This window comes from Echiichthys vipera, assembly GCF_963691815.1.
Source record: "Echiichthys vipera genome assembly, chromosome: 8".
Lineage (NCBI taxonomy): Eukaryota > Metazoa > Chordata > Actinopteri > Perciformes > Trachinidae > Echiichthys > Echiichthys vipera.
The window spans coordinates 7,125,182-7,149,986 of NC_139833.1; the positions used below are offsets into that span (position 1 = coordinate 7,125,182).

General features: G+C 41.6%; 1 protein-coding gene across 1 annotated transcript in view; it reads right to left on the reverse strand.

Moving 5' to 3' along the window:
• Window positions 1–1,381: 1,381 nt before the first annotated feature.
• Window positions 1,382–24,805, reverse strand: part of gabbr1a (gamma-aminobutyric acid (GABA) B receptor, 1a) — a gene marked incomplete at its 3' end in the record, with an annotated part of 74,084 nt that continues 50,660 nt past the window's right edge. Inside the window, exons 16-24 of the mRNA XM_083918189.1 lie at window positions 19,343–19,493; window positions 15,467–15,599; window positions 12,406–12,522; window positions 10,819–10,929; window positions 7,817–7,910; window positions 5,827–5,954; window positions 3,528–3,656; window positions 2,595–2,738; window positions 1,382–1,666 (exon numbers count right to left, since the gene is read on the reverse strand). Of these exons, the coding sequence (XP_083774315.1) occupies window positions 1,382–1,666; window positions 2,595–2,738; window positions 3,528–3,656; window positions 5,827–5,954; window positions 7,817–7,910; window positions 10,819–10,929; window positions 12,406–12,522; window positions 15,467–15,599; window positions 19,343–19,493 (1,292 nt within the window). The remainder of the gene's footprint in view (window positions 1,667–2,594; window positions 2,739–3,527; window positions 3,657–5,826; window positions 5,955–7,816; window positions 7,911–10,818; window positions 10,930–12,405; window positions 12,523–15,466; window positions 15,600–19,342; window positions 19,494–24,805) is intronic.

Here is a 24,805-nt window from a genome sequence, read left to right on the forward strand (position 1 = left end):
CTTTTATAAAATCTGGAAATAGCTCATGAATGAAATAGTACATCCAGATTAACTGTTGAATAAATACATTATGCCCCATTACTTTATGTATACCCTTCTCTGATACATTTACAATTTACCCCAAGGCAAAATGGGAAAGAAAAATACAAAAAAAGAGCTAGCATCCATCCAGATTGTCTGTTATGGGAAACTATAAGAAAAAAAAGGCCCACAAGAATGACGTTTAACAGTTGTATAAAAACTGTGCTTTCTCCGAATATCTACAGGAATAGCCATCGTAGAAGCCCCGCATCTCACCGAAACCGCTGCTGTAGAAATATAAATTTTCAGGAGGCAGAAAGTAAAAACTGACAAATTGGATGTTTGAGTTTTCAGCTGCAGAGACTGTGGCTGCGGCTGTATGCGGCGATATCTGCAGAATACACACGCTGCAGCATGAGGGGTTTATTTGATGGCTACTACTGTACCATACTGCTAATTAGATACAACCCAAACCTCAAAAAGTACATTGTAAAACATTGTTTCAAATGGCAACGCTATCAAAATTGTCCCTATACACGAGCAAGCTTGGATCACTTTCTCCTTTAAAACGGGTCTAATATTCAGCAAAGGACTGGATTTTTAAGATGCAGTTTTTCACTTGAATACACAGTCCTGACGACGGACATCCATACATGCCAAGCTCCGAAGCCCCGTCTAAATTATGGCTATTTAATAATGCACATTATCACTTTTCAGTGAGAGCAGTATTCCACAAAGAAGGGCTCTTCAGGGGAAACATTGGAAAAGAAACTGTACATTGCTTTGTCCTTTTGTAAATTCCCGTTTTCACAACTCTCCTGAAAAGTAAACAAACAATTGAACAACAACTCCATGACAAAACAGATCAGATAGTACAGAACAATATAAATCACTACGGTATGTGCTTGCCTAGTCAACAGACTCGAGAGACAAAAGGTGGAGACGATATAGCAAAGACACTGACACAAACGTTTCCGTTCAAGATCCTTGACGCGGTGTCTCCACAACAGAACGAGATAACGAATGAAGAAGAGGAATTACTGAGACCACTTGACCTTTGAAAAAGACCCCGAGTGCTGCTAGTCTGACCGGTCACAAGAGCCTCGTCGCTGGACTGAACACGGTGAGATCAGAACTGTGAGGACGGGTGTTACCTGTGTGGCTCTCTCTCTCCACGAAGCTGCCAAGTGTGAAGCGCTCCTGTGGACTTATTTGTGCTTCCACGCCGTATTTTAAAACAGTGTCACTACACCGCTGTGCTCATCGCCGAAACAAGTGAAAGTCACAGTGTCTCGTTGTGTTTTGTGTCCCCGGTGTGTGTGTGTGTGTCGCCCCCTCCCACCCTCTCCCGGTGCCTTGCCTATTTATACAGCAGTGGGATCTGGCTGTTGTGACAGTGGTTGCGGCTCATCTTGCTGTCAGCTGGGTAGAGGTTGGAGGAGTTGGAGAAGGACGGCGGGAGGGAGTGATTGTCCGTGGTGGCGTTGGGGTAGCCGGGCGGGGGAAGCAGAGACTTGGGATCCGTCTGAGAGGAAGGTGGCGGGGCGTTGTGGTTCTGATTCTGGCCAGAGGAGGGTCGGCGACGGTTGCGTAGAGCCTGTCGCTCAGCCAGCTGGTTGCGGAGCGCCGATACCCTCTCCTCTTTCTACGGACACAACAAGAGGAAAGAGAGATTGCTGTAGAGCTGCGACACTTTGCTCCAGCCCGTGGGCGGTGCTTTTTGTTTTTGCTTGACTGTTTTTTAACTTGGTGGCCCGGTCACAAACTTTTCCATTTCACAGCTCAACAGTAAACTAAAATGTGTTTCTGAAAACATTTGAGACAAGAAATAAGGATTACAGAAACAGAACCCCGAATCATATTTAATCAGCGTTGCATCGTTTCACAGCTAAGGACTGTTTCTGTTTGTTTTCAGTGAACTAATGAAGCTACCCAGTAACATGAATAAAAGATACCCTTTTCCATATCTATCAGTGTGAAAGCAAATCATAGAAACAAGGTTGCATTGTCAAATAATCACGGCAAAGATGCATGATAACATTAACTCAAGGCTTCTCCTTTTTCTCATATTATGCAGCATTCTCTGTTGCAAAGTTTGCACAACCACTCGGGCTGTCAAAGTAAACAATGCAAATTCCTCTTAACAGCACAATTTTGTCTCTGTTATTATGACCCTCGACCCACCCAGTAGTTTGGACAATCAGGAAATGATGCAGCAGTGGAACATTGTGGATGGCGATCAGAAACAAACCTCCTTGAGCAGAAATGAATAAAGAGGCTCTTTTGAATGTTAAGTTCAGCTTCAAAGCCAGATGGTGTGCTCTCCACAAACCAAAGTTATCTGCGTTTACTGTCGATGGGAAGTGAATCACCACGGAAGTACGTCAACTCTCAAATACAGGAAAAAAACAAGTACACTACACATATTATTATAATAATTGTGTATTACAGCTGTACCTTTACTGTATGTCCATGAACATTTGTATTATACAACCATGTGTCCGATTATTATGTGAATTATGAATTATGTTTAATAATCCTAATTATGTGTCTGTGTAATATGACATCTTCACCTCCTGGATGATCTTTTGCAGCTCCCTGTTCTCTCTCTCCAGCTGTCGGGATTTCTCCTCGTCGTTGTTGTTGGTGGACGAGCCGGTCTTCAGGGTATCCTGCTGCTCCGACTGCCACTCGCCACGGGTGATGAGACGCCGCATCTGGACCGCCACAGGAACAGGAAGTTAATAAAGAACAAAGATCAGGCCTGAACGCATGAATAATGCATATCATGAGAACACATTTTTAATATTTGCAGCCCCTTGAGCTAAGTCTCACACTCCTGTCTGAAAGCTTAAAATATTCTCATTGCTTCTTATTTTCTTCTTTATTTCGGAGACTCTGCATCTCTGCTGTGCGGTTTCTGCACCAGAAAGAGCCAGACAATCAAACAGTGGTGAAGATAATGTGATGTTTTTTTCCTCTTGGATTTTCTGTTGATGCTGTGTGAATTGCTGTAGGTGGCACTCTTTCCTCTGTCTGCGCAGGCTGCAGCAGTGCTCATGCACTACCCAGCTCTTCTTCTATTTATTCCAAACAAATCATTGTACTGTAGCTGCTGCCAGACACTTAAAATGTCTCACTTCGTTTGTGCCAGAAGATTTTTTTTCCTGAAACCTAATGTTTACAGCAGCAGCAACAGATAAAAGCTTGTTATATTAACTATCTAATGCCTAACAGATCATTACGGCAATGGTGAAACAGATCAATAAGTTGATTATTCAAGCAGCCTTCTTATTTGATGTCATAGCCAGTCCAATATTTCACGCCACTTAAACATCTTCTGACTGAACAAAGTTTAAGAAGTTTGACATTTTCATGCACCGTGCAGAGCAGGCTGGAATTCCTCCTGAAAGATACTGAGGCCGGCAAGGTTTGACCTTTGGTTTTTACTGCAACAGGAGTGTATTTTTCAGTGTGCGTAGCAATTTCTATACGTGTCGGAGCACCTTGGGTACGAAAAGCACCACCAGAGTGATGTAGGCAGAGAAGACGACTGCTAGAGAAGCAAAGGCAAAGGAGGCGTCCTGCTGCGACGACAGGATCATGGTCACTGGAGCCGTTATCAAGCACAACACCTGCAGGAAGAGAGGGAAAGACAGAAAAACAGAGAGCGAGAGAGAGAGAGAGAGAGAGAGTGTGAGAGAGAGAGAGAGAAGTTAAAGGAGTAAAAAGTAAGAGGTACGTTTTAACGTTGAGAGAAAGAATGAGGGAAGGGGAGGTGGAGAATAAAGTAGAGTTTGAGAGTGAGAGAATGAGAGGGGAGGAAAACCACATCCATAAAAGCATTAGGCATCTGTTTATCATTCCGGTGAGAGCTCCCATGTGAAAACAGCATTAAAAAGTCATGACTGAAGTGGCAACAGCGCGCTGACAATCACCACATTGTCATCTCATCAGGGCCTCAAGCTCACAGCTTAGCAAAGAGGAAGGAGGCCCCTTTACAGACACCATTAACTATTGGCATCATCATAAAACTGAAATGTGTGTATGAGAACATAAAATAATAACTTGTATCACATTATGGAACCATGTGATGAAATGAGCATGCAAGCTGCATTTATTGCTGTCATAAATAACCATGAATGATAGATCAATGATAATCCCTCTCCCTGACGAAGGAGCCGAGATCAATCCATTTATTTATTATTTCAGTATAAGCTGATAAATGTTTGGATGCTCATTAAGATGCGTCTGCTTTTTATTTATTAATGGGAATCGAGCCGAGTGCAGGAAATTCTGGCAAAATGGTCGTTTAATACTAAAAGAAAAATGTTTTCCTGATTTTGATCAAAGAAGGAGAACTCTTCTGGCATTTAAAGTGACAGAAATGACTCTTAAAAAGTTGCGCCGTGTCAAGAGTGTCAGGAAATGGCAGCGAGTATTTGTCTAAAGTGGCTAAAGTGAACATGATGGCAACTATTGCAGTGTAAAGTGCATCCTAGGTGCCTCCATTTAAGATGACTCACCCGCTTTTAACAAGGGCTGAAAAATGTTTATGACCGACGGCTGCGTTTACCTCCGCACTTTAGTGGCTAAATGGGTACAATTTGAAACCTATCCTGTCCCTGACATAGGGAAAGGTAACAGCTCCATATAAAGCGCCGTGTGAATGCAATCTCTACCGTCAACACAAAAATATCACATAAAACAAACTGCACACAGATTTCTTCCCGCATATATATGCTCTGCAAAGTATGCTTCAGTTGCAGATTGACTGCAGAGTGCAGCAAAATGAAAGTTTGCAAAATACCTTACCTCATATTCGATTGATTTTATTGAACATTTATTTCACCAGGAATTCGCATTGAGAATAAGTTGTCATTTTATAAAGATGTGATATATACATTATAGCACCACAGGCTCCGTAAGCATTAACATTCACAGTAAGGACAGCAGCTTGTGCAGTACTATGATTTGGGCAGAAGGATCTGGATTTTAGAGAATCAAATCTCAAGACGTACTTGTGAAAAGCTTGAATATTTTATATATATTGAATATAGCTTGAATATTTTATATATATTCAAATATGAAAAATTCTCTGTTTCTGTGTCTCCTATTGCTGCAGACAATCATTATATCAACATGTACTTTTCTGTGTTTTTTACTGGATCATCAATACGTAATGTTCAGCTCGCCCCAGAGGTGGTTTTGAGACGATAAGTTGTCATTTGTATTCTGTCGTTCCTACATTGCACTTCTTGTTGTATGATGGCTGCAAAATAGGGGATGGAGAAACCTTGATTCGGACAACAAAACCAGAGCATTTATACACTCCAATGTAGCTGCACTGGCAGAATTTCAATGGGATGTTCTGTCACGTTGAGACAGCTATCTCCTCGAATAAAGGAAATGTGCCTGAGGCTTTAAAGAGGCATTAAGTTATCTATAAACTATAAACATAAACAACCTGAAGGCACTGCAAAGCACAGCGCCTTAAGAATGCAGCTTTTAAGCTCTTGCAGCTGAGATGTCTTGAGGTCAGTTGCCTGTTTTGCTCTGAAATGAGCAGAAAAGATGCTTCTGGAAGCCAGAAATCTGAGCCCCGGGCAAAGTAATCACGGAGGCACTGGTATTGATTAACCTCCTTCAGATATAGTACGGCCATTTTGTGCCACGGGGTACTAAAAATCATATTTATTGCCACTCAAAAGTTATTCTGCGTGCTAGGAAAGTGCTCTTTAGCAGACAGCAGCACCCAGAAACAGGAGTTTAGGCGTGACGGTGTCGTTTCTTTTTTGGACTCACAGCGACGTTGTAAATAGCCATCCCCACGGCCCGATGGTCATTGATCTTTTCTGTGGAGACAGACTTGGTCTCGTAAGCCAGAAATATCCCCAGCAGCAGCAGCAGACCCTTGTAGCCATAAACCACACCTACGGGGAGAGGGAAAGAATGAGAGAACGTGAATATTGTATATCATGTGGGAAATGCAACAGAGGCAATAATTCAGGTAACGTGAAGCCTATGTGTGTACAGCACTGTACGGAAACAAATGAAGGCAAACGTTTTGAAAGACAAAATTATAGATGTACCACTGAAACCTGAAGAATGAATAAAAAAAAAAAGACCAAACTATAAATAAGTAACATATTCTCACTCCCAGACTATCACAAACAGCGGCTTGGTCAGGACCCTTTGCTGTCATTTTGCAGTGGGAAGGTATGGTTAGGTTTAGGAATAGATTGTGGTTTAAATGTGGTGTTAGTAAAGTACATACTGTTAAGTTACGTACATAATGTAAGTTAAAGAACTACTACTGGGTTTGTTTGACCCATCCGTCCTCCCCAACGTCCTCCATACAAGGACTTCCTCGACTCATACGACGTCACCTCACTGGACCTCATTCATCAACCGTTCTTAAGACAAAAAGGCTGTCGTTTGGGCATTCTTGACTTGATTCCTTCAACTTTCTTTTCCATTTCTGTGTGTGGCTGTGTACACGCGGCCCTGCAGTCTCATGCCCTTTTATGGGCGTATGCTAATCTGGAACATCTAGCATACGCTTTAAATTTTTGAAGAAATGCAAGATATGAACAATTCAGCGATTTAAGAACACATCATGAATCCGACAGATTAAATTTATGAAGAAAACTTGTGTGCATGCTAAATGGTCTCTTGTGCGTCGCTATCTGACACCGAGGGCCACTGACCGCGCTGCCATACTTGACAAGATGGGATGAGAACGGGTTGAAATAAGTGTATGTTTGGTTATGTTGTTATTGTGTTCTTCAGCATTCAGTTTTTGGCCCCATTTGTCTCCATATATGTAAACCAGATACTGTGAATTTATCAAAAGAGTTACAGTAAGATCCTAATAATGATGAGCATCATCAAAAGTCAAACAGCAGGGCTACTCTAATCTTCAAAACACAAACAAACACTTGTTAGGACACGCTGTATTTAAACCATTTACTCTTTTACACTTTGATATTTTGTCTTTGAAGCAACAAAGAATGTGTTGTGCACGGTGCAGGGTGTCAAGTTAGGTGCAGCTTAAGTGACATATTGAGACATCAAAGGATAGAAAACCTGCAAGATGACTAGAAAAGCATTTGCTTCTATTGTAGATAACATTGTGAGCAGCTCAATGGGGCCATTGAGTGAGTATGACCGAGTTGGGCAGAGGAAGAAATCTACAAAAATGTAGATACAATAGAAACCAAAGTGGAAAAAGGTTGAATATACTGGAAGCCAGAGAAAAGAGAAAGAACAGTGAAAGAAAGGGAAGCAGGGGAGAAATGAGGATCTGTGACTGAGGAGGTTTGACACTTCTTCAGACTGCCCATTGTCTCTTTATACCGCCTGATATTAAAGCAACATTTTTACTTCTCTGAGAAAGGAAATGCTATGGGGCAATGGCCCAGTTTGTGACCCACATTATTTGAATTTCATCACCATTATACTTTCATGAGAGCTGCCACGCTAAGAAAGACAGCAGAGAGACGGACAGGGAGAGAGAGAGGGACCGTGTGGAAGAAGAAGCAAAGAGGGAGAAAAGAGGAATCAAACGTAAGGGGGAGGTGGCAGGGTGCTGAGGGGGGAGGATGTGATATGAGGCCTATTTAATTCAGAGTGAACGGCAGTGACGTGTGTGTTCATGTGTGTACGCATATGTGTCTGCATATGCCCATGTGTGTGTGACAAAGATTATTCAAAACCAGAGCAGGGAAAGGAGTGATAAAGGGACAGATTGAGATACGAGAGGGTGAAAAAAAGAAAAAGAGAGGACGGATACCCAGCCACGTGTTCATCTTCTCTGAGCTGCAGTGCTCCAGCAAGGGCTGAATCAGGACATCCAAATCTTCTTTAGGGGCCTCCTTAGTGAACTTCTACTCGCGTGGCAGCCAGGGGAAGAGGAATGGAAGGAAAAAGAGATAGAGGGAAAGAGAGAGAGAGAGAGAGAGAGAGAGAGAGAAAGAGAGAGAGAGAAGGGGAGATAATAAGAAACGATGAGACAGCAGCACTCTGGAGAAGGAGGCAAAAATGCACAGTAAGCACAAGCCCAAGTGGCTGCACGGTTGAGCCACTCGAGTAAATAGGCCCTTCACGTATGTCAGATATAGATGACTGAATTGAAATGGGTGTCAGATATGCAGTAAATATGAAATATAGCTATTTAAATATAAGGTTTGATGGAAGATAAAGTCCGTGCGGTGCAGATTAGGGCTTACGGTGACGTCTTGTTCCTACAAAGATATAATGAGAGCAGTCTACATGCACGTGTCTGCACAGTTTCGACTGTAATATACTGTCCCTTTTAAAGTTTAAACACTTTAACAGTATTATGGTTTTTACTTCTTGATCCCTGAACATCTCAGCTACTCGTTGGTGACTGACTTACTTAAACAGTTGAAAATGAACTCAGCTTGGTTCCTGAATATGCTTGATAAGGTTTCTCCACGTGATCACTGGTAATGGAAAACCAGAGCGACAATACAATTGATGATGTGCATTACCCTTTATTACCTCCACCAAGCAGGTTGTGTTTTCAGCTTGTGTTTTGTCTGTTTGTTTGCAAAGACTGTGGTGTATGAATAATCGGAATAAAAAACGAGTTTCCGACCGGTATATTCTCCACTGCCTTGACATTAGGAGATGTGACATGCCTTGTTGGAGGTCTGTGCTCTCCCCGTTCCCTTCTAGTTTCACCATGACATCATTAACCAACTATTTTTAACTGAATAACTGCGACATTATCTGAATAAACGAGCCACCTGCACACACAGCAGAGAAGGAAAACTGGATAAGGTGTTTACATGCCACAGTATCCCAGTTTCTATTCAGTTGGTATCCAGGTTTCTGAAAACGGGGACATGCTGTTTTACGTGTAACGCCCTAAAGTCCCCCTCATGACCAGGATACTCGTGCATATGGAAAAGCCCACAAGAGCACTTTTCCAAATATGTGCAAAATAATGAAATGATCCGATTTCATCTTTGTAAAACACAGCAGATGGTTGGATGATTTGAAACACCTTGGCACATACATTGACAGCAAAAAAAAAGAAAACAAAGAGATCAGTACTAAAAATAGTGCTAAAAAAAGGGAATGAGAGCAGCTTCATAAATGTATGGCAGACACTGATAAATCACTTGCCCAGTGATTTGAGTGACTTAGTTAAACGAGGAAGTGACACTTTTACAATTCACCTAATGTTTCAAATGTCTCTTTTTTTTGGGTGGCCAGTGGCACAGTGGTTAGAGCAGCTGCTACCATGTTAAGAGGCTGCAGCTGCTACCATGTTAAGAGGCTGAAGGTCCTCGAGGCAGCGGCCGCGGGTTTGACTCCGACCTGCTGCCTTGGCTGCATGTCTCCCCCCTCTCTCTCTCACCCCATTTCCTGTCTGTCCTATATAAAGAAAGGCTTGAAAAACTGGAAAACAATCTTTAAAATCAAATCTTTCTGTGATTAATGTGTGTGTGTGTGTTATGACAAAAGACATCTTTTTTTCTGCATCATACACTTTCTTTTTCTGTGTTTTCATTATCATTTCCGTAATATTCAACAGTTTATTTAGTCAAACTCAGGCCTGAAACAAGAAGGATGATGATATTGTGAAAATAATAAAAGGTCATTCTTTGGGGTGAGCAAAAGTTTTTTTTAGAAACCGAGTAGAGAACCCTAGTGGAAAGTATTTTATCCTTTAATATGATCGTGTGATACGGTAACCTGGATTGTGAGAGCAGGAATAGGCCGGGGAAAACCGTAAAGTACGGCCACAGAGAACGTCGGAAAGCCACAAAACATCAAAGTATTCTGAATGATGTACTTTTCACACGCAAAGCTGTTAAAATTTCCAACGACCCCTCTCAACCCGCTGCACGGTGAATTTAAACTGTTGCCTTCAGGGAGACGTTATCGTGAACCAACGGCAAATAGAAATATCTATAAACAATCCTTTGTTCCAGATGCTGTCATGGTGATAAATAAAATCCTGTCTGGAATGCAAGAAGGTCGTCCTACTCCTGACTTTGCTGCAGTTATATAGTGTAAATATAGATTGTGTTTTTTGCAGACTTGTGTAATTGTGTGGTATTCTTTATGAATGTGTATGTTGAGTCAATTGTCTTTATTTAATGTGGTGTTTTGTGTTTTTATGACATGGTGAAACCAAAGACATAGTGAGAAATATTGGTATTCATGTAATGTTTGCGTTGTATACACATCGTTTGTAAATGAAGGATGTAAATGAACGCTTGTAAATAAAGGTTGACGAGCAAACGTGCTGTAAACGTGCTGTAAAACCAAAACAATGAGCTAAATCCCATCAATGTTTGTTTTCTCCAGCGAGTGAGTGAGTCCCTCGATTCAGTGTTGAAAATATTGATGAAAGCAGGTTAAAAGAAGTTCAACGAGACCTTTCGTAGATAAATGTTTAATGAGGCTGGGAATTCATTTAAGATGTTTGTTTGAATGCTTGATGAATGCTGATTTTTGTTTACAATTAATGCAACAGGGTACCTTTAACGGCACTCGCACTCATCGAACACAAATGAAATGAATTATTCAGGTCATAAATGTCACTGTTAAAGCACTTGTTTTCGTCTGTGCTCTTGTGATATCTGCCATTGTTTCTGATTGTGCTCTTTGAGTGTCAGATGAATCAAAATGAAAGACCATTTCTACAAACGAGGCGCGGCGTCTCATTACTGCGTTATTGACTCATGACGGCGGCTGCGCGGTCTGTGCGAACGGGCGATGACACACAAATTATCTCATCTGTCTTTTGTACTCTACCTCCACCGTAACGTGCAGAGGATCCACAATCTGCCAGATCATAAGTGACAGGAAGTCGATAGCCAGCAGCACTCCAACTGTTGCGTAGAGTTTCCATGGCTCCAGGTGTTGCTGTGTGAGTAAAGAAACACACACACACACACACACACACACACACACACACACACACACACACACACACACACACACACACACACACACACACACACACACACACACACACACACACACACACACACACACACACACACACACAGTCATCACTATCCAAGGGCATCACGAGCCACTCCACAAAGACAAACAACCAGGGCAAATAATATGACAGGCGTCCTTGGGATTTCTGGATGACTGGCCACGAATTGTCTTTCTGAATGTGTGTGTACAAATGTGGTGTCCAAGTATATTTTAGGAGCAGCATGAGTTTGTTTGTGTGTGTGTGTGTGTGTGTGTGTGTAAGCGTGTGTGTCTGAGTGTGTGCAGGCGACACACAGAGAGCTGCAGTAGCTGTATTTATACTGCCACCTGAAATCGTCATTTGCACACGCTGAGATGACACCGCTTTTGTGTGGACATGTTTACGAAAGCGACTGATATCGACTCTAATATTCTCAAGTTAAGCTATAAAAGAAGCAATAAAGCCATAGCCGAAAAACACGCCACCAAAATGAGCTCTCCCACTGCGATTCCCATCCTCTTTCTTTCCGAACATCTTCTTAGTTCTATTTTATTTGACCACGCTGGCTTTCTCCCAGAACCTCCGACATAGTAACAGCCATTCAACAACTATAACTGAAAAATAAAATAAAGAAGAAAACACATTACACAGTCCTGGGCGACTCTTTACTTGAGTTGCATGAAAAATGATCTGAAAAGCGCCCATTCTCCCGTCGACTTGTGAAAGTTTCTTTAAATACTAATGCAGAGCTCTCCGGCAAATTGCCCTTCTGTGGACATGCAGAGAGTTGAAAGTCAACCCGATTCGTTGTGCTTTGGCTCAAATAATAAACCCCCCGAAGGTTCGATTTCTGCATAGAACTTTAATACTCATCCATATTCATAAATATTCCATAAATGGCTTAATCTCTTATTCTTCTGATTAGGTCTTAGAAATTCCCACAACACATCACAGACTGGCAGTATCTTCCTGGCTCCAGGATACACTATCTGCAAGAGGAGGCACACACACACCCACACACATGAATACACACACACTAGCATGCAAATAAAGCTGATGACGTGGGTATCAGCGGCCTGGTTATGTGCGTTACAAATCTGCATGTTTCTATGCGGAAAATAACGCATGTGTGTAAGTGCGTGTGCATGTGTAAAGTACAGTATCTATGTCAGTGTGTATCCAAAACCCTTATCCCCGCACTCCCGCTACAACTCCACCACAGTGTACTGTATGATGCCAAGCTGGCCTCTTAGAAGCTTATATAGTAGGAAGCCTGCAAAGTTTTTGACTTAACTTATTTTTATCAGCAGGCGCCACACACGCTGCGCGGCCCAGCCTCCCTCTCCCATCCGTTCTCTGCTCTCCTGAGACCACTGAGAGGCTAATCCCACCCTCCCACTCAGCCTCCCTACCTTCTTCTTCTCCTTCTTTTCGTCCTTCTTCGTGAAGAGGGTGTGGACCCACCAGATCTTGGTGAACATGCTGCCGTACGCCAGACTGAAGCCGAGACCGAGGAGCCACAGGCGGAACTGGAGGAGGAGAGGATTTTAATTAAAGAATCACTTTATGGGTAATGAAGTGGCACATGACTGAATATGATGAATAATGAATTAATGATGATGATGAATGAAAAAAACAAATATATATATATATATATATACACACATATATATATACACATATATATATATCATCTATCAATCTACGGTCTTTGTAAATACATTTTTACATTTGCAGTAAACAAATCTAGTGCTTTAGAAATGGTGATGACATTGGTATTATGTTTTCCATAATTAGTAAAATATAGAAAAGATAATGTTGTTATTGCATCTTTACTGCCTTTTCCTTATGTGATGTACAGATAGATAGTATAGGGTGAGATGCAGGAGAGAGATAATATATGTTTGAGGAAGGGTGAAGATATTGTAGCAGGAACAGAAAAAAATATATCCAGAGTAGAAGGTCAGAGGCAGAGTGCAAGTGAGAGGCAGAACAAAGCATGAGAGAGAATAACTGGACAGGGACAAAGAGCAGCGAAACGACAGAAATGGAAATCTTTGCCCCCCCTTCCGTAACAAAAAGACTCAACATGGGTGACAGAGAAAGTACTCCCACTCCTCATTAGTGCTGGGATCCCATTGCCTGTGCAGTTCTGACACCCAGAAGATCATGTCTGTGCCACGGGATACTAAAATACGTTCAAATACTTAATGAATTATGTTGTGGTGTATGTGTAAAGTTTAAACTTTCGTCGTCTCTCATCCACTAAGTGTGCATGATCTAACTCCCATAATTAGGGTTGCAGGTGTCTGCTTTTCACAGAAACACCCAGACTGTCGGCGCTTTGCAACACCTATATGTGAGTTGGTTTAATGTCACAGCAGGGTAGGGCTTAACTGAAACTGACAGCTGTAACTGCAGAGGGCAATATTTGTAGCACAAAAATAACTACAAGGTCCAGCTACACTTTAAGTGAATCAAATAGGTGGACTTTAATGGACTGGTGACATAAATATTAAACTTTTGGACGCTACGTCTTAAACGTGCACATGGACTAGTCGGTACGAATCAATGTTGTCAAGGCAACCAAACATTGAGTCTCATGCAGCAACTTTCTCTTAAATGTCTCTTTTAATTTTAGGTTCAGAGACAAAATGAGAGAAGTCGACCTCCGATGCTCCAAACGTTCTTCATCATCCAAATCTTATCCGGGTGTTCTGAATGAATTATCCCACTTGATCATAATTAGCAAATGCTAACGCCCACTAAACGCTAAGGGCAGGTGTTGTACTGTGTGAAAACAAAAACAAAGGCTGTGAAAAGAACCTCAGTCCACGTACTGTTAAATAAACTTAAACAAAGTAACATACTGTTAAATAAACTTAAACAAAGTAATATACTGTTAAATAAACTTAAACAAAGTAACGTACTGTTAAATTAACTTAAACAAAGTAACGTACTGTTAAATTAACTTAAACAAAGTAACATACTGTTAAATTAACTTAAACAAAGTAACATACTGTTAAATAAACTTAAACAAAGTAACATACTGTTAAATAAACTCAAAGTAAACATGGTTTTCCAGAGCGTCAGTACTGGCATCACAGGAAAATCCAAAATATATATTTATAAAACATACAATAATCTAATATAGACACATCATAATCTATAATTCTACTAATCTCAATCTGATAATAGGATATCTTTTTATTTGCTCCATATGTTTCCTGGACAAAACATTTGCGTTTTGTTTTTTGTGTTTCGACCACTCGTCACATTTTCTCTAACCTAAAACAAGAGCAAAGATAAGCAAACACTGGTGAATTCCAGTAATCAAAGGATACTAACAAAATAAGAACAAATTTTGGAGAACAAAAACAAAAATAAGAGGATTTTTTTCTGATATTTCACTTCCTGCAAGAGGTCCATTGCTTTGACAACTTTATTGCAAATTCTAGTTGAGAACCCAGGATTTGGAAAGACTCCAGATGTGTCTTTAAGTCTTAACTATGAAATGTGTAAAAAAAAAAAGATGCACAAGACAGCTAGAACATTTCAGCCATAAGAACATGCGCTAATATGTTTTTCACTTGGTGTTAACATCACATAGCTTTGATTAAAAGCTGGAACGAGATGAAACACTGCACATGTCAAATATGTGACGCCGTCAGTCGCCTCAGAATAAGATGATAATCCCAAACTTTAAGCTAATTACAACAAAAATAAGAAGAAAACTGTATATTATAGTCCAATTTAAATCAAACGGCATGCTTCTGACACTTAAAACCAAAAGTAGACGAAGCACTTTTTTCCATACAACCAATCAAATCACCTCTATAAAGCAGTGTTGTCTGTGTTTTATCAGACAGACTCTTACACTAACTAACTAACAACAAGACAGCTGCCTGACACACATCACAAGAGACACACACTTTGAACAGAAACCCACATTAGCTTTCCTGCTAAAGTCTCCGTGAACACACACACATCTTGTCCTTCATCTTAGCTTGTTGGAAGAGCAACCAAACAAACTTCACACGCTGAAAAGTGGCTCCATAGCTTATTAGTTGTGCAGCTGCAGCACATTAAACAGCATGTAAAAGTACTTGCAAATGCCACTTTGGTCGATGTTTGTGTCTTCTTCACTCTAACAACACTCTGTCTGCCTGTGGCTTGTAAGCACATATTACCAATACATTCAAAAAGATACATTATTTTTGACTGCAAAGTGATGTAAATGCAATCTGAGTCTGAAATATAGATACTATTATATATGTATACTATTTATATATACTATTTTAAAGGTAAAGAAGAAGAAGAAATGCATAAAATGTTAAAAAGATGTCCTCGAGGCTTCTTTTCGAGACACGCTGTAAAAATAACTCTTTTGGCCCTCGATCAATGAAAGCTAATATTTGCAGACAATGCCCAGCCCTCCTCCTCATCCTGCCCCCTGGCTCTTTCTCCTGTTACCTGGCAGACGACGGGGAACTGAGATCTGTGGACGTGGTGACCATCGATCCCCAGTGGAAATACAGCAGCCAGAGCCATCATGCAGCCCACCGCTGTCATGTTGTTCAGGTACGGCTGAGAGTTCTGGATATAGCTGAAAGGACAGCAAACAAACACATTTAGAACAAAAAAAACCAAAACACTGGTAATTATCATTTCTGCTTTAATGTACAATTAGTGAATCTGTAGGTAAATGGGTATTAATTGCGCTGGTGCCCTTTCTGTCTGCTCTTTGAAATGTCATGGATTGTTGTTAATTGCTCTCATGTTGTTTTGTTTAATTCAAATTTAATCATTGTTATTTCCTGGTTCAGACAGCCTGGGGAACAAAAGGTCCCGATACGGATCGCTGCTCTTCCCAGGGCGTCACCCTCAAACAGAATGAATAATATAATATGGAAAGAGAATAAGGATATGTATACATATGTACACTCTGCTGCAGTAAACATCAACATGTACATGTAAAAAGAAGCAAGGAATAGGTATTGTAAATGAAAATAAAAATATGTGCATTATAAAAACACCAGATTTTGGGGCGGCTGTGGCTTAGTGGAAGAGTGGGTTGGCCTCCATTCGAGAGATTGGCAGTTTGATCCCCACCTCCCCCGGTCCGCATGTCAAAGTGTCCTTGGGCACGACACTGAACCCTGAATTGCTCCCTGTGCTGTGCATGGTGTGTAAATGTGGTGTGAATAGTTAGATTAGATGGTATGTAGATGTCCACTGCCATCAATGTGAATGTGACAAACACTGTGAAAGCGTCTTGAGTAGTCAGATGACTAGAAAGGCGCTATATAAGTACAAGTCCATTTACCATTTAAAGCGGTGCACATGCTGCGTCCCAAATCTGGGTTCTTGTGTTAGAGCGCACGTTTTACAAACATACATTACCAACAATGGATTTAAGGGTGCAAAAAACATGTCAAGATGTTTTTTTATATATAAACTGATCCTTTACCATAACACCCACCCACCCAGCACAGTAGCTTTCCTCGTCCTCAGCTCATCTCGCAGCACTAGGTGTGTTTTATTCTTTCATCCCCATTGACCTGCCCTTGTGTTGCCCCGAGGCCACACTGCTTATTTACTGTAGAGCCACACACAGCAGCACACACACACACACCGCACACGCACACTGGCCCCAATCCAACCTTTGATACCTCTGAAAAAACCTTTAATGCTGTTACATACCGTGAATATATGATGTTCAGTGTGCAGGAGTTATTTTCTGATGTGGAGTGCTGCTTTCTTCCATTTTATGCACCATGTCCTGTGGTTGCTTTGAATCGAGGCTACGCTTAGAAGGAAAAACTGGTATATTTTTCTCTTGTACGTGGATTTCTCCCTGAATTACTATGTGAATATGTTTGAATAAGAAGTTCCTGATGTTTGCTCCTGATGTGTTTTAGATATGAGTGTAGTTCACTGGGCAAATCAGAAGAACACATCAATGGCCAGGAATAGTTCGCCCCAAACTAATATAAATTGTTTATGGTAATCACCTACCTAGGCTCTCTCAAAACATGACCATTTCCGCTAAACAACTGCTTAACAAAGCATTTCCTGCCAAGTAATTTGTTATGTTTGGATTTTCATGAGCTAAAGCTGCGCAGGAATTTAAAGAATGCTTTTAAACCTTTTTTCTGTCTTTTCATTCTCTGCTCTCCTTAACGGAGTTTGATAGAATTCATTTTTGTGGCTTAAGGGCGCACTCACACTCTCTATCCGAACCGTGCCCCGTGCTTTAGGGCACTTGTTCCGGCCCTCAAACGAACAAGACGTGCTTTGGCAGACCAATCACTGCTGGGTGATGGAAAACTAACTAACCACTAACTGTGCACCGCTTGTGACGCCCACTTCGTAATACTGCAAATGAAAGGGCTTTCATTGGTAAGCTCAATCACCATCGTGTTACCTCATTCAGTGACAGATACTGACTTAACAGAAATGTATTTAAGTGGAAATCTTTGAGAATATTACTTTAGAGGCTCTGAACACACACACAGATCTGGTTGATTAGACCTCTTCTCATTGACTGACATCTGAGTCTCCTGTTAGCTTTATTGCACCTGTTAAGGCGGGACAAGTGACACCTTTATCATTTTGTTGGTAGATGGAGATTTGTGAGCTCTTTAACTGGCTGATACTTAAACCCGCAACAACTGATCAGTTACAGAGCAACTTTATCGTTCATTTGAAGTTGTGTTCGTGTCCGCCTGATGAATGCACGTCCGATATTCACTCTCTTTTAGCTCTGTTTTTGGTCTCCACCAGTTCCTGAGGGAAATATCTCTTTAAATGTCTGAGCTAAATACTCCACTATTTCAACAGCTAGTCTCTAACTGTGTCTTTCTGGTGTTTGCTGCTGAGCAGGTAATGCACAGTGTTTTTTATTTAGAGATTTCTCACTGAAAATGGCTGCCCGCTGTGAGAGCAGTGAGAGTGAACCAGAACAGTACATTTGTGGGCCGGGCGGCTAAACGATGAGATGAAGCTCTGTGTAAAGCTCTGTGAAGTCGAGGGGAGCTGTTGATTCAGGTGATCATTTTATGAAAGTTCATCACAAAGATTGATTCCTTTTACAATGTCACTTGGTGCATTGCTATTATAAAAAAAATTAAAAAAAGACTCTTTCTTGTTTTTAAAAGTGGATTGGTCTCTGTCGAGGCAGTTGGTGGCAAAAAGCTTACTGAATACATTGGGTTTAATTTGATCTGTCTCATACTATTTTGGCTGCTGAGATCAGCCCACGGTGAAACTCGGTTTGAAATATAGTCAAAGCTGGAAGCAGGCCTGACTGGCACAACGGTGCCAGCAAGAGATCCCCAAAGGAACAAACCTCTCCAGCTTTCCCAAAAACTCCTGAGAAGCTCAGCGACTTATGGGATGTAAAATCACTTTGACCCGGGTCAGACATAAAAATACTAGGTTGAAAAAGGCATCAGAGATATGCTGCAGTGGGTTCACAGACATGTATTAGGCTTAGATATCCAAGATCAAAAGGCAGTTTTTAAAGGAAGTCTATTTGCATTTGGTCTAGGGCTGTGCTTAAGCTGCTAGATAGAGAAAAGTCACACCCAAATCACCAACTTTCTAAATTCAGGGAAGGATCTCTGTTGAACATGTGACTTATTTCTTCCTCTGTCGCACATCCTACAAATACTCACATTCACACATGGAGTGTAACCACAGTGAATGATAAGTTCTGCAGGAGCAGCTGGGTGCTACACCGCTCCCCAAACAGGTGATCTCATCTGACAAAACAGTATCTTTTACCTCTTGAGGCCCCATTTTCTTGCTCTATCAACTCTTAGAATTTTAAGCAGTTTATACTTTAATACTGAGATGCTTCTTAGGAGGGAAACTGTCACGATTATCTCTCATCAGTAACGCCCCTTGGAAGGAAGGACAAACGTGAAGAAAAGCAAAAAAACCTGGCAGCAAAATGTTCCAATGAATACCACAGCTGCAACTAACGATTGTGCCGACTATTTTCTTGACCGATCGGTTCATTTTTTGGTCTATAAAGCATCAGAAAACACTGACAAATACTCATTACAAATTTAAAGAGCCCAAGATTGATTCATTGATTTTTTTCTTTTGTGCAACCAGCAGTGCAAAACCCAAAAATATTTAATTTACTATCATTTTAGACCAAGAACAGCATCAAATCCTCACATTAGAGGAGATGAATCCATTAAATATTTGGCATTTCTGGTTAAAAATTGATTAATTAACGATTGATCCATAACCATTGCAGCTCTAATGAATACACACACAGAACTTTATCAGCGTGGGACTGGGAAATAAACGATAGGATTCAGTTAGCAAACTCACCGGACGTTGCCGTTGTAGATGTTGAAGGTAAGACAGACGATGCCGAGAAGGATGCCGAGGCCGGCGAAGACGGACACGGCTGCGAACAGCTTCTGAGACAAGAACCTGTACTCTTCGGTCACTACTGTACGATCCGCCGGAGGTCCAGCACCTGGACGGAGAGGGGAGGAGAAAGAAATGTGAAGAGAGAAACTGCTTCTGGTCCCATCGTCTCTCAATTAAGATACCCAGGACACATCTCATCTCACTGTATTAATGGTCTCTGCTTAGAACCTTTTTACTCCAAGTAACCAGCTAATCTAAAAGATTCCCACTTTATGCACCATCCATAAAAAAGGAAGTAAAGTAAAACGTAATGCAACACTATGAATGTCTTCTGGTAGCGACTGTCTGAACATGTGTGCCGTTATTTAAACAACATCACGTCCCCTTCCAGTGTGGCCGTTCAGAACAACCATAAACACTTTCTGATTTCAGACATGGTCGCACAGCACAACTCTATTTCCTCTTGTGAGGGGCTCATTGCTTTTATTGTACGGGTGGAGTACATCTGAAAAATGTAAAATGCAGGTTTCCTTCAGAAGCAATCCAAGGCATACTGTTGCCAAAACGCATTTAATATGTATATATGTATTTAAAATGAAAACACATTGCAACCGACGTTGATCTTCATCATAGTCATCGTGAGCAGTAGCTTGCACACCTGTATTGTATTGTGTGAGAGCAGTGGGAGGATGGATCAATGCGCAAAAAGCCTATTGGTAAAGGAGGAAGTGATACATCAAAAGAGACAGAAGGAGAAGGGAGGAAAGAGTGTACAGCAGTCATCTACATACTGTATCTTATTTTCCTGCTCAAGAGAAACTGGCTTTGCACTGTGATTCTTACTGTTTAATGCATTCAATAAAAACACTTGAATACCACAAGTTGTTCATAATGAGCACAGACTGGGGTGGGAACTTAACCAAGTACTGTACGTGGGTACAATTGTAAGGTACTTTGACTTGACTTGGGTATTTATATTTTATGACACTGAGTACATCTACTTCACTACATATCAGACAGAAATGTTTGATTTAGGACTAAGATTGAGTTAGGAGCTGTAGCTATTAGCTGCTTTTTAAATTAAGATTTTTCACGCAAAACATATGATAAGTTTTATAAAATATGATCCATTGTTCCAAAAGTAAGTGAAGTAGTTTAAATTGGCCTTGACCTACGACAACATTAAAGTACTGCTTACATACAAATACACCAATACTACTAATAATAATTAAACTGCCGTCCTGTCCAGGGTGTACCCCGCCTCACGCCCGATGTCAGCTGGGATCGGCTCCAGCCCCCGCCCCCCCCCCCCCCCCCCCCCCCCCGCGACCCCGACAGGGACAAGCGGTTGAAGATGAATGAATGTATGAATAGGGATGTACCAAATGTTTTTTATTCTACATTCAAAGCCTATATGAGGCTTTTGAATAAAGCTTCTAATGTCGTCGTCGTATTTCATGATGAAAACAATTAAAAAGCAGCAAGCTAATGCAGACACATATTTTTTGTTTTTTAAAACACTTTTTTTAGGCCTAATAGTGTTCATACGAAAGACTACATAAATGTAATTCATGGTGATGATTGCTGCTCGACCAGCTGTATAGTTTATACAGAGGCGTGTCTTTTCCTCCAAGCAGGAGAGCAAACAGATTTTTGAACAACCTGAAAGAGTTTGTGGGTACAAGCGGCCGAAATGTGTTTCTTCAGGAGGGGGGCTGGAGTCTCCCTTAGAGAGAGGGGGAGAAGTTCAGCATCCGTGAGGAACTCGGAGTAGAGCCACTGCTCCTTTGCGTTGAAAGGAGCCAGTTGAGGTGGTTCAGGATCATCTGGTAAGGATGAACCCTGGGCGCCTCCCTAGGGAGGTGTTCCAGGCACGTCCAGCTGGGAGGAGGCCTCGGGGAAGACCCAGGACTAGGTGTAGAGATTATATCTCCACACTGGCCTGGGAACGCCTCGGGATCCCCCAGTTAGAGCTGGTTAATGTGGCCCGGGAAAGAGAAGTTTGAGGTCCTCTGCTAAAGCTGCTGCCCCCGCGACCCGACCCCAGATAAGAGGTTGAAGATGAGATGAAAGAGTTGTTCTTTAAAGGCGTAACAACCACAAATATGGAAGTAAGCAAAATATTCTGTCAGAGGAAAACATGTTGTGATTTTGAAATAATTACAGCAATGCAATATTAAAACAGTTTGACTTTGAAACGATCTGGATATGTAGTATAAATAAATACTAATAATATAAATGAAGCCTAAACTTTATCTGCAACTGTGCAGAAATACAGGGTTAAAACATAATAAATACTTTTTTTTAATAAAGGACACCTTCCAGTATTTAAGGTTTGTTTGTTTTTCACTGTGAAGCAATAAAAACATTTCTCTGTGTCCAGTGTGTTCAAGTGCCATTTGAAGTGTTGTAAATGTAGCTATTTTCATGATAATTGGGAAAATACGGTGAATCGCAATTATTTTGGCCAGAATAATCGTGTCATGAAATGTTGATATCGTCCCATGCCTTAAAACTACCAAATTATTTAAGCCTGTGTTGCTTTAAGGAGGGTTCAAAGACGGCCAGATGGACAGGGAGTCTTGTTTTACCCTCAACAGCCTCCGACTGTCTGTCCGTCCAAATCTAGGACTACTTGCAGTTTTGTTTGTGTGTGTGAGAGAGCGGGTGACAGAGTGTGTGTATGCATGTCAGCCTCGCGTGGAGCTGATATGTCAGATGTCAGAGGAGAGTGTCAGCGTGTCGCCCCCTCGAGGGGCACAGGGTGTCAACTCGCCCATCATGCTCTCTGTTTGGATGCTTGTCACTGCCGTCACACAACTGAGGTGCATCTGGCGTTGTCTGACTGAGGAATGACAATATAAAAAGGGTTTCTGCAGGGTTCACCAAGTTGAATTTAAGGGCCGCATAATGTTGTTAAATAACAGCTTTGCAAATCTTACGAAGTATGATGGGAAACAAGTAGGGACAACATTATAACAGTACACAGTAACAATTCATAAAGGGCGGCAGTAGCTCAGTCCATAGGTGACTTGGCTGGGAACCGGAGGATCGCTGGGACAAGTCCCTGCGTGGACCATGAATGGAGCGTGGACTGGTGGCTGGAGAGGTGCCAGTTCATCTCCTGGGCACTGCTGAGGCGCTGTTGAGCAAGGCATCGAACCCCAAACTGCTCGGGGTGCCGGTCACTGGCAGCCCCCTCGCTCTAACATCTCTCCATTAATTGCATGTATATAGGTACTGTCTGTGCATGTGTGTGTATTTCGGGTCTGTGTGTGTGTGTAAAATGAAAAATAACAATAGAGTGAAAATTGAATTTTCCCATTGTGGGACAAATAAAGGAATTTAGCCTCACCGCAAGGTTCGAGTCCGGGCTGGAGCCCTTCTGGGTGGAGCTTGCACGTTTTCGCCGGGTTCTCCGGCTTCCTTCCCCAGTCCAAAAATGTGCAGGTGTTAGGTTAATTAGTGTCTAATTTGCCCGTAGGTGTGAATGGTTGTTTGTCCCTATGGCTCCGTTCACACTGCAGTTACATGTGACCTTAATCGATTTTTTTCGCTCATATGTGACCCATATATTATTTACTGTTGACAGTGTGAACAGCACAAATTGCATTGAATCTGACATTTTCGAATTAGTATCGGGTACGATACTGATAGGGATCGGATTTTGAACAGCCCCGTCACATTTAATGCTACTTTGACGTCATTCTGACCCACACTGCCCTGTTTTGTAAATGAATGACGAATAAAGTAGATTGAAAAAAATGGGGAGCCAGGAACAGAATCAAAACGAACATAGGAGGACAACAGTGAAGCAGGCGGCCAGTGGAGGGATAGTGAAGTTTTAGAGCTCATTAGTATTTAAGGGGACACTTCGGTGCAAGCTAGACTATATACTAATGTTATAGCGGTTGCCGTTGTCATGTTCGCCCCGTAAACACCGCTGTGGCGTGATGTCATCAATGATCAAATGCGCATGCGGGTCACTTCAGGAGCGTGAGCTGTTCACACAGCAATCCGTAGACAGGCCACATTTAAAGACGTGATGTAAACAGCCAAACAAAAAATCGGATTTAAGCAATAAATCAGAATTGTGCATTAAGACCTGCAGCGTGAAGGAAGCCTATGTGCCTTGCGATCGACTGACATCATATCAAGGGTGTACCCCGCCTCACACTGTCAGCTGGGATCGGCTCCAGCCCCGCGACGCTGTCAGGGAAAGGATGATGGATGGAGGGAATCCTACAATCGACACTTGCAAATTATGAAACGATGAGCTTCCTAGCTACTGTAGTAAGCAGTAGCAAGCAGTGTTTGCATTTGACATAAATACGTTTTAGAACTTACATCACTGTCTCTGGCAGGCACGACGAAATATTAAAGACGTTTGTGAATTAACTAAAACATTTTTTAATACCTTTCCTTTTGAAGAAACTGAATTCAAAGCTTTTAGAGACTATTGAAGACCTTCAGACACCCTATATAAGCTTTTCACTTTGTTCACATGAAATTAAGAAAATGTTTGAGAAGTGTTCTTCCCTCTGTGCAAATCACAGTATATCTACTACATTCACGCGCATTCACTCCTGACAGCGGACACAACACATGTTGATGTGCACAAATGTGCAGTGAACCAGACGTGTCACTCGAGTGTGACATCAGCTGCCAGAGTTTTAACAAAAAACGAGTAAAAGAAAGCACAAAAAGAGCCAAAGTGACACTGGAACTTACAGGTTCTGTTGCTGCGGTAAGAAGACATTTGTCACAACACTAATTAGTATATGTCTACATATATGCATATTTTAAATGTTATTCTTATCATGTTTTGTTTGCCACCTCTCATTCTTTCAAATGCTTATTAAATACAGTTTCACATAAGATGCATGTTTATTACTATGATGCTGCACATGGAAGAGGATATTAAAGGCTGTTTATCTGAATGAGTGAGTGTGCATGCAGCATACAACAGTAATTAATGCAGCGAGTGTGCATATGTGCGTGAATGTGTTGCCTGTCCATTCAGTCAATGCGTTCGCACCATTAAAACCCTCCTCCGTCCTTGATCAAGGAATCAGGACAGAGTGTTGCCATGGAGACCGAAACTCTATAACAGTTGCCACAGCGATTAGAAGAAGAGCGGGGCTGAAGTGGTTGTTAGGGCGACCGTGAAGAGAGTGAGAAAGTGAGGCAGGGCGGCGCCTGGTAAACACACAGGAAAACAAGCGGTGGCGTTAAGTTGAGAACCTGCATGTGTACCCTGTCAGAGTGTAGTGAATCAAACGCCCCCTCCCCCCCCCCCCCATCAATAAAAACTTGAGTCAGCTCCAGAGAGCAGGAAATTACTCATTATCTCTCAACGAGTACATGTCAGATGGATGTGTATTTATTTGGCAAACAGGGAAAAAAATGAAATCAAGG